Here is an 11,146-nt window from a genome sequence, read left to right on the forward strand (position 1 = left end):
ACCAATTTTGAGTCATTATATTTTCCTGGTTTGCCCCTATCCGCCACATCATCACTGGGTCGCGCGCTCAGCAATTTTTTTATTCCGTTTTTTTTTCTTCCATTTTTTTTCCTTCTTTTCTGTATCAGTTTTCTTAATCGACTATGAAGCATAGTTAATTAGCCTTAATTAATCGACTATGCTTCATAGTCGATTAAGGAAATTTTTTAATTTTTTTTCTATATCAGTATATTAATCGACTATGATGAAGCATAGTCGATTAATAGTCTGCTACTAAAAATAACAAATCAAAACTGTAAAAAAAATGCAAAATCAACTATATCAAAAACAAAAAATATAAGAACATTATAATTGATTTATACAATTGAAATCAATAAACAAAAATCCAAAAAAATATAAAAAACTGAAGTTGATCAACCTTAATCGACTACCAGAGCATAGCCGATTAGCTTAATCGACTATTGAACATGTACATAGTCGATTAAGATTTCAGCCTACGCGAATTTCTCTACATCATCCGCCCGATCCACCAAAAAACCTTAAATCTGCCTCCCCATCGTCACCCACCCGATCCACCAAAAAACCCTAAATCTGCCTCCCCATCGTCACCACACTGCCGCCACACCACACTAATCATGCTGTTGTAGAAAATCCTCAAATAGTATGCGTGTTGTTTGGGAAACGTGATTTCTTCGACAGATAAAATTATAATAAAACAAACAGTAATTAATTACTTCATCAATTTCTACTCCACAAAAATTTCTGTTGCAGAGAATTCAAAATCAAATTTTAATGGAGATGATGAATTTAAAATAAAAACAAATCAATCGGTTTAAGAAAATAAACCGCATCGGCAACAACTTGTTTGACGTGGTCTTCATATCGTCGAGCCGAAACCTCATCGTCGCCAGCCTTCGCGGCCAGAGCTCCACCCCCCAATTATGATGGCTGCAACAGTTCTTTACTCAATATGTCGGTCAATGTTCGTCGGAACAGTATTTAACTGCGCCGGCCGAATTCTGATCGAGAAGAGAAGACGCAGATCGAGAAGAAAAAAAAGAGAGAGAGAAGAAAGAACGAGAGAATAGAGCAGAAAGCAGGGAGAAGAGAGATAAGAGAAAAAAGAAAAGGAAAAGAAATAACAACGGCGGAATATGATATGTCAAAATTTAGGGTTAGGAGTCAGGGTATAATTGGGAGATTACCTTTATTAATTATCCAAACTAACAACAAAAGGGGTTTTCTCTAGTTATTTTTGGAAGGTGAATTGTCCTTAACTACATTTCCTACATGAGGGGGTTCTTGCTAATTTTCCCATTTCAAATACCGTTTTCTTCTCGATTAACTGATCATGGGAAAATTAAAATATACTATTGTTCGCATAATATAAACAACAAACATGAAGGAATAACCGTTAGTTCTGTAAGTGGTTAAAAAAAGGGAAAATTAGCAAGATCCCCCATTTAGGAATTGTAGTTAAGAAAAACCCCCCTCTAAAAAATAATTAGAGAAAACCCCCTTAACTAATATTTCAGCAAAATACTATTTTCATAATTCTAAATCTAGCCTTAATAGTCCAATGTATTCTTTCAAAACTCTAATTTCAATTTTCATTTATCCCATCTCCTTTCTCGTTTCTTTCTTCTCTTTTCTCTGTTTTTTTTCTTCTCTCTTTTTTCTCCAGACATTGCAGCTCGTCACTCTTGTGGGGAGACGCACGACGGCGGCAGAGATGAGGAAGAGGATGACGGTGGTGGTGGTGGAGTCCGCTTTCGTATACTCGAATGTATTCTGTGGCGGCTCTCCCATCTGATTAATATATACTATTCGGATCAATATATGTATAAATATGTTTGTAAATTAATGGAAACATATTATGTTTTCATGTTAGATTTGGATAGAAGCTAGTTGTGTTGAGCGGCGGCATTGGAAGGAGGTGGGTGCAAAAATGCCTCAGTCACCCTGTAGGTGGTGGTGGGTGCTTTTGTTTGAAAACGAAGAAGGGTCGATCAATTTTCTTTTTCTATTCTTTTAATTGTTTTTTAGGTTTTTTGTTTGAATGGTGTGTGAGATGGTGATGGTGTGATGTGGCGGCGATGTGGTGATGATGGAGGGCAGATTTAGGGTTTTTTTGGTAGATTGGACGAAGGACGGCGCGGGTAGAGAAATTCATGCAGGATGGACCCCTTAATCAACTACGTTTTTAGCTATGTAATCGATTTCATTGTTTAATTCGCTTTTGGATTTTTTTGTGTATTGAATCCGATTTGTATAAATCAATTACAATTTATATATGTTATTTGTTATGTAAAAAAAAATGTTGATTTTCGTTTTTATGTAGTTGTATTTTTTTTTTAGTCAGTTTCTTAATCGACTATGCTTGATCATAGTCGATTAATGTGTTTCATACTTGATTGATATACCGATAGAGAAAAAAAACGCTAAAAAACGTAAAAAAAAAAAATAATAATAAAAAAAAAACGGCTAATGGGCAATGATAGTGCTGATGAGGTGGCGGGGGCATAATTAAAAAAATGGATGGCTGAAGCTAAAAATAAGTTTTCAAATGGTGCAAAATAAGTTGAGTATCTCCCTATTAAGAGAAGTATTTGGGGTTATATCGAAAAACTCCTAAAAAAAATTGACTGAGAAAATAGAGATTGTAACTCATAACCAAAAAATGGAAACTTTTTTTGTGGAAATCTAATTCCATAAAGAATTTGTTCCAACTCTAATGTAAATTAAGTGTTAAGTTTGTGAGCCAAATTGTGATTCTTAAGTGAATTGGGCCCAAAGAAATTATTCTTCTAAGTAGCCCCGTAGTGGAGTCGGCCCAACTTGTGGTCTAATGTCTTGGCCCGGTCTGTGTTTAGGTGGTAGTTTGATTTTGACCGTCTATTTGTTGGAGACAATCATGGACGTTCATTCTCATCCACTTAAATAGTAAAAATTGACTAAGAACCTTAATTTCTTGGGCATATTACAAATAAGCCCATCAGTGGGAACTTATTCATAAAGAGATCCAGACAATATTCTCCTTTACCAATAAGTCCACACATGGTCCAGATTTATGTAAAGGACTAAAATAACCCCTCTTACTTTAATATGCTCCAATTTCATCCTTAACTTACTTTAACTTCAATTTGACCCCAACTTTCACAAATTATTCAATTTTGACCCAAAACTTTTTTTTTTTCACAAATTTTTTTTTTTTCAAAAACTTTTTTTTCCCGCCGGATTCCGGCGTTGACCGGCGGTCAACGCCGGTCTCCGGCGTTGACTTTTTAATTTTTTTATTTATTTTTTTTTTATTTTTTTTTTCCTTCCGGATTTTTTTTCCGGATTCCGGCGTTGACTTTTTAATTTTTTTTTTTTTTTTTTTTTTTTTTCCGAATTTTTTTTCCGGATTCCGGCGGTCAACGCCGGTCTCCGGCGTTGACTTTTTAATTTTTTTTTTTTTTTTTTTTTTTTTTCTGTAACTTTTTTTTCCGTTTAAACAGCAATATTGCTGTGAATGACAGTAATATTAACTATATTACTGTTAAACACAGTAAAATTAACTAAACTATAGTTTAACACATTGATATTGCTATATTAATCTCTAGCACATTAATATTAACACAACAAAATTCATTATTATTGTATAATAAAGTAATATTACTATGTTGTCCGTTCAACAAATGTAAACAAAATAAAAAAAACCAAAAGAATTAATATTACTGTGAGTGACAGTAATATTACTATATCAACAGTAATATTACAATAGTAGACAGTAATATTATTACGTTACTTCGTGAATAACTCGAACAAAACAAACACCCCAAAAAAATAATAATATTGATGTTGTTGACAGTAATATTATTGTGTTTACAGTTATTTTACTGTCAACGACAGTAATATAATTACGTTGACTTGTCAACAAATCAAAAAAAATAAAAAAAAATAATAATAAATAAAAAAATATAATATTGCATTAATTTACTGTCAACGGCAGCACAATTACATAAATGTAATGTCAACGGCAGTACAATTACGTTAATTAACTATCATTGACAGTATAATTACGCTAAATTACTGTCAGTGACAGCACAATTACGGTCAACGTGTAGCGGCGGGCGTGGAAAAACAAAACAAACCAAACAAAAAAAAAAAAACTTAAAAAAACACTAAAGAAAGAGACCGCCGGAAACCGGCGAAAAAATCCGGAAGAAAAGAAAAGAAAAAAAAAAAGAAAAAAGAAAAAAAAAAAAAAAAAAAAAAGTCAACGCCGGAGACCGGCGTTGACCGCCGGTCAACGCCGGAATCCGGAAAAAAAATCCGGAAGAAAAAAAAAAAAAAAAAAAAAAAGTTTAAAAAGTCAACGCCGGAGACCGGCGTTGACCGCCGGTCAACGCCGGAATCCGGCGGCAAAAAAAAGTTTTTGAAAAAAAAAAATTTTTTGAAAAAAAAAAATTTTTTGGGTCAAAATTTAATAATTTGTGAAATTTGGGGTCAAATTGAGATTAAATTAAGTTAAGGATGAAATTGGAGCATATTAAATTATACTCCAAAAAAAAGTCAAAATTGAATTTTTGTGGTCAAAATTGAACTTTTATGGACAAAATTGATTAATTTGGATTACAATTAAGAATTGGGTATAAATGATTGAGGGTAATATTGGGATATACATGAATGTTTCCTTTAGTTATAATAAATATTAAAGGGATGGGCTTATTGGTGAAAGAGATATGTCCCCTATACCTAGAATAATAAACATGCTTGGTTGGGGACTTTTGCATAAAAATCCCTAATTTCTTCTTGTTAACTCCGCGCCCCCCCCCTCTCTCTCTCTCTCTCTCTATATATATATATATATATATATATATATATATATATATATATATATATATATATATATATATATATAATGGACTCAACACAATTATGTGAACACAAGATAGGAGAAAATGCTAGTGTTGACAAGTGTAGAAATAGATGTCATTTGATTTTCTTAGTGTTGACAAATGTCTACTTGTAATTGGGCAAAAAACCTATAAATAGCAATGTATGCAAAGTAATAAATTTGCTGCACTTTCTCTCTTTACTTTCTCTCTCTCTCTCTCTCTCATACGCACTCTCTCTCTCTCCTCACATTTTCTCTCTCTATACAAATATATTTATATTATATTATATTGTGTATAATATTATATTATATTAATATATTAATTAGTGTATGTATATATACATATGTATACATAATCGTACACACACACACACACATATATTAAAGTTTCATATTAAATATATTAAAAATTAGTTAATATTGATTAATTAATAATATTCACACCATTAGTGTTTCAATAAAATATTTAATAATGTAATATCTATTTCACAACACGTTATCAGCACGAGGTTCTGCCCAAATATACCGAAGGTTTGTAATTATATTCTCTTTATATTTTTATTTACACTACTCTATATAATGGCTGGAATCCAGAAACAAAAATTTCAGATCCTCGATGTTAGTTGGAATAATTATTTATCCTGGTGCTTGGATATCAAATTATACCTTCAAGGATTAGATCTTGTAAAAACCTTGGAGTGTGTGGATATCAATGAGGCAAACAGGAAAGATGAAACAAATGCTATGATTTTTATACGCCATCATCTTTTTGAGGATCTGAAAGATGAGTATATACAATTAGAAAGACCATCACAATTATGGCAAAAACTCAAGGAGAGATTTGATCACACGAAAACAGTAATCCTACCACAAGCTCAATATGAGTGGCAGCATTTAAGACTGCAAGACTTCAAATCCGTTGCGGATTATAATTCAGCATTATTTAAGATTGAGTCTCGTCTAGCACTATGTGGTATAAAACTGCAAGAATTTGATAAATTAGAGTTAACTTTTTCTACAATGCATGCTTCAAATCTTGTACTCCAACAGCAGTATATAGACAACGCCAGTTTAGAACATATTCAGAGTTGATCTATGTCCTTCTCACTGCAGAAAAAGACTAATGAATTGTTATTGAAAAATCACGATTTGCGACACAGTGGGTCCCAAGAAGTGTCAGAAGCACATGCTAATAAACAAACGAACTGTTTCAAACGTCGTGGCCGAAAATTCTGGCGTGGTTCACGTAATAACAATTGGCACAATGGTCAACGTCGAGATAATCATGGAAATCCCCCAGGTGGACGTGAATATTTCCACAAGAATGATTATATGGCTAAACGAAGACAACTCGGTCATGGAAATCGGGACAAAGTAAAGCATGTTGAGAGTATTTGCAACAGACGTGGGATGAATGGACACTGGGCCAAAGTCTGCAGAACTGCTCAACACTTTGTAGATCTATATCAAAATTCAGAGAAGAATAAAGGAAAGAGCATCCAGACGCATGCAATAGAAACAGAAAAACCAAATGTTCTTCTTGAAGCCAACACAACTGAGATCATGTCTGATCAAGCTCCTATTTAGGATGCAAAGTCTCTTGAATTATTGCAAGATTTTCTTATGGATATCGATTGATCGATGATCAAATACTATTAGTTTAATAGTTATTTTGAAATATGTTGTATATACGGCATATAGTCTTACCTCGGAAGTATAATTCCCGAGGTTTAGATATTTTGTATTATAAATAAAATATATGTACATGTGTAATTTCCCTTGGACGATACATTCCCAAGGTCGAACTTGTATTTTGGTATTCTAAATAATATATTGTACTTATTATCATCATTCACACATAATGTTATGATATAAACATTAACTTTATATTATTTAATCAGGATATCATGGGAAGTATCGACAAAAGGGATTATTGTCTACTTGATAGTGCAACAACGCACACAATTCTGTCTAATAAAATATATTTCTTGAGTATGACAATGTGCAAAGCACAAATTAAAACCATATCAGGTCCCGTTGAAATTATATATGGCTCCGAGAATACAACATTTGTATTACCTAATGGTACCACGCTACACATCGAAAATGCATTATTATTCACTAAATCAAAAAGAAATTTATTAAATTTTAAAGATGTGAGGCATAATGGGTATCACTTAGAAACTCTTTTCGAATATTCAAAGGAATATATATGTATCACATCGTATGATATGAATAAAAAGACTATTCATGAAAAATTTGAAGCAATGACTTCTGGAGTGTATCGTGTCCCAATTCGAGCTTTTGAATCCTATGCCACTATGTCATGGAAACTGGTTAATCCAGATATATTTGGGTTATGGCATGATCGACTAGGTCACCCAGGAACAACGACGATGCGCATAATTGCAAAACATACTAAAGGACATCCATTAAATAATGCAAAAATGTTGATGTCGAAAGATTATTTCTGTGAATCTTGTTCAAGGGGAAAACTCATTATAAGACCTTCGACAGAAAAAGTTGGTTATGAATCACCATCATTTTTACAAAGAATTCATGGCGATATTTGTGGACCAATACACCCTGCAAGTGGACCATTTAGATATTTTATGGTTTTAGTGGACGCATCTTGCAGATGGTCACATGTGTGTTTGTTATCCACACGTAACATAGCTTTTGCACGTCTGCTAGCACAAATTATTAAACTCCGTGCACATTTCCCTGATTATCCTATAAAAAGTATAATGATGGATAATGCCGGAGAATTTACATCAAAAACTTTTGATTATTATTGTGCAGCACTGGTAATTAATGTCGAGCACCTAGTACCATACGTTCATACTCAGAACGGATTGGCAGAATCTATGATTAAACGCATCCAAATCATTGCTCGTACCTTGTTGATGAGATCTAAAATCACTAGTGTAGCATGGGGCCATGCGTTATTACATGCATTAACATTAATAAGATTACGCCCGACGGCTTATCACATGCATTCCCCAATGCAACTGACATTGGACTTTGAACCAAATATTTCGCACCTACGTACATTTGGATGCGCTGTACATGTGCCAATTCCTCCTCCCCAGAGGACGAAAATGGGTCCCCAACGCCGACTTGGCATTTATGTTGGGTTTGATTCACCGTCAATTATCAGGTTCCTGGAACCAATGACGGGTGATTTATTCACCGCTAGATTTGAGGATTGTCATTTTGATGAGACAATATTTCCAACGATTGGTAAGGACAAAGACGTCCCAAATAATGATAAATCAAAATCAATTGAAGACCTTGCTTGGTATGAACAACATTTATCTCATCTCGACCCTCGTACCTCTGAATGCGAAAATGAGGTCAATAGAATCATCCATCTACAAAACATTGCCAATAGACTCCTTGATGCATTTAATGATGCTAGTAGGGTCACAAAGTCCCATATTCCAGCTGTAAATGCTCCAGCTAGAATAAATATATATATTCTCAATGAAAATGAAAAAATGGATGATGGTCCCCCAAGACAAAAACGGGGTAGACCAATTGGTTCAAAGGACTCTATTCCTCGAAAAAGAAAAGGAAAGTTAGACGAAACCACTAATCAAGTGGGTCCTAGTGAGCAAGCTCCAGATGAATCTATAGAGCCTTATACCCAAGCAAAGAAAATTTTAAATTCCGGGAACACCGAGAATTCCATAAGTTATTACAATGAAATATGGAATAGAAAGAATACAAGCGTTGATAATATTTTTGCATTCTCGGTTGCTCAAGAAATCATATATGATGATTACGATAGTGAACCACGTTCAGTAATAGAATGTCGCAAGAGAAAAGATTGGCCTAAATGGCAAGAAGCTATAAAATCTGAATTATCTTCCTTTAAGAAACGAGATGTATTCGGGCCAATTATTCAGACTCCGAATAATATAAAGCCAATCGGATACAAATGGGTATTCGTCCGTAAGAGAAACGACAACAATGAGATTGTAAGGTACAAAGCTCGCCTTATAGCTCAAGGATTTTCTCAACGGCCTGGAATTGATTATGATGAAACCTATTCACCAGTAATGGATACAATCACTTTTCGTTTCCTTATTAGTATGGTTGTTCAAGAGAAATTAGACATACGTTTAATGGACGTAGTAACGGCATATCTATATGGTTCATTAGATTCTGATATTTATATGAAAATTCCCGATGAATTTAAAATAAGTACACCCAACACTCCTCGTGAGTTGTACTCAGTCAAATTACAGAGATCATTGTATGGTCTTAAGCAATCCGGTCGCATGTGGTATCATAGATTGAGTGAATACCTTATCAGGGAAGGTTATAAAAATGATCAAATTTTCCCATGCATGTTTATCAAAAAATATGAATCCGGATTTGCTATTATTGCGGTTTATGTAGATGATATAAACCTGATTGGCACCCCTGAAGAGCTAGAGAATGCTGCTGAATATCTAAAGAAAGAATTTCAGGTCAAAGATCTTGGAAAAACCAAACTATGTCTTGGTCTCGAGCTTGAGGATAGAAACGACGGCATACTTATTCATCAATCATCATACACTCAGAGATTACTAAAAATATTTAATATGGAGACTATTCATTCCTTAAGTACACCTATGGTCGTACGCAGTCTAGATCAAAAAAAGGATCCATTTAGACCTAAAGAACTTGATGAAGAAATATTGGGTCCAGAAGTACTGTATCTTAACGTAATCAGAGCATTATTGTATCTAGCACAATGTACTAGACCAGATATCTCTTTTGCAGTAAATGTGCTTGCTAGATATAGTTCTGAACCAACCCGTAGACACTGGAATGGCATAAAGCATATTTTCCGTTACCTTCGTGGTACTACGGATTTGGGATTATTATATTCAAAGAAATCCTCAAGCTCGGGATTAATAGGTTATGCCGATGCCGGATATAGATCTGATCCACATAAAGCTCGCTCTCAAACCGGATATTTATTTTGTTATAACGGTACAACTATATCTTGGCGTTCCACCAAACAAACATTGGTAGCTACTTCTTCAAATCACTCTGGAATTAAAGCCCTTTATGAGGCTGGCAGAGAATGTGTTTGGCTAAGATCAATTATAGCACATATACGAAATACATGTCAATTAAATCCGGTTACAGAAAGGTCCACTATTATATATGAAGATAATGCTGCTTGTATAGCACAAATAAGGGATGGATATATAAAAGGTGATAAGACCAAGCATATCTCACCAAAATTTTACCATACCCACGAACTTCAGAAAAATGGAGAAATAGATGTTCAACAAATTCGCTCATGTCACAACCTTGCCGATTTGTTTACCAAGTCATTACCAACATCTACATTTGAAAAATTGGTATACGGCATTGGTATGAGACGAGTCAAGGTAAATCAAGATTGATAACTATTTTGGGAATTTTATAGCTCGTTTTCAGGGGGAGCGATAGTGCGCTGCACTCTTTTCCCTTATGTCTGGTTTTTATCCCATTGGGTTTTTCCAGCTTAAGGTTTTTAATGAACACGACTTCAAATTTGAGTAATGCACTCTTTTTCGTTCTGATCGGTTTTGTGCCAATGAGTTTTCCGACTTAAGGTTTTAATGAGGCATAAATTTTACTCATTTGAAAATCTATATGTATTGAATGTGTTTCGTCCAATAAGGAGTATTATAATATAATAGACTCAACACAATTATGTGCCAAGTGTAGACACAAGATAGGAGAAAATGCTAGTGTTGACAAGTGTAGAAATAGTTGTCATTTGTTTTTCCTAGTGTTGACAAATGTCTAATTGTAATTGAGCAAAAAACCTATAAATAGCAATGTATGCAAAGTAATAAAATACACCAATTTTGCTGCACTTTCTCTCTCTCTCATACGCACTCTCTTTCTCTCTCCTCACATTTTCTCTCTCTATACAAATATATTTATATTATATTATATTGTATATAATATTATATTACATTAATTAGTGTATGTATATATATACATTGTTATCAAAATCGTACGATTTACGATTTGAATCGTACGATTCGATTCGATTTGAATCATTCTCGATTCAAATCGTTGAATAAATCGGAAATCTGAAAAAATCGTACGATTTACATCCGATTTCTACGATTTATGATTCGATTTACGATTTTTACGATTTGTACGATTTTCAGAATATATATATATTTTCAGAAAAAAATTACAAATTGTGTTAAAATATTAAATTTTAAGTACAAATACAATAATATATGACAATTCCTCGTAATA

General features: G+C 33.7%; 1 protein-coding gene across 1 annotated transcript; it reads left to right on the forward strand.

Annotated features, from left to right (window-relative positions):
- The first annotated feature begins 5,977 nt into the window (after positions 1-5,977).
- On the forward strand, positions 5,978-6,469 carry LOC148766869 (uncharacterized). Its single transcript, XM_088825849.1, has one exon. It carries the CDS (start codon positions 5,978-5,980, stop codon positions 6,467-6,469), a length of 492 nt encoding a protein of 163 aa, XP_088681975.1.
- Positions 6,470-11,146: the final 4,677 nt, after the last annotated feature.

The sequence above is a fragment of the Erythranthe guttata genome, chromosome 11, assembly GCF_056151865.1.
Source record: "Erythranthe guttata isolate IM_541 chromosome 11, IM_541, whole genome shotgun sequence".
Taxonomy (NCBI): domain Eukaryota; kingdom Viridiplantae; phylum Streptophyta; class Magnoliopsida; order Lamiales; family Phrymaceae; genus Erythranthe; species Erythranthe guttata.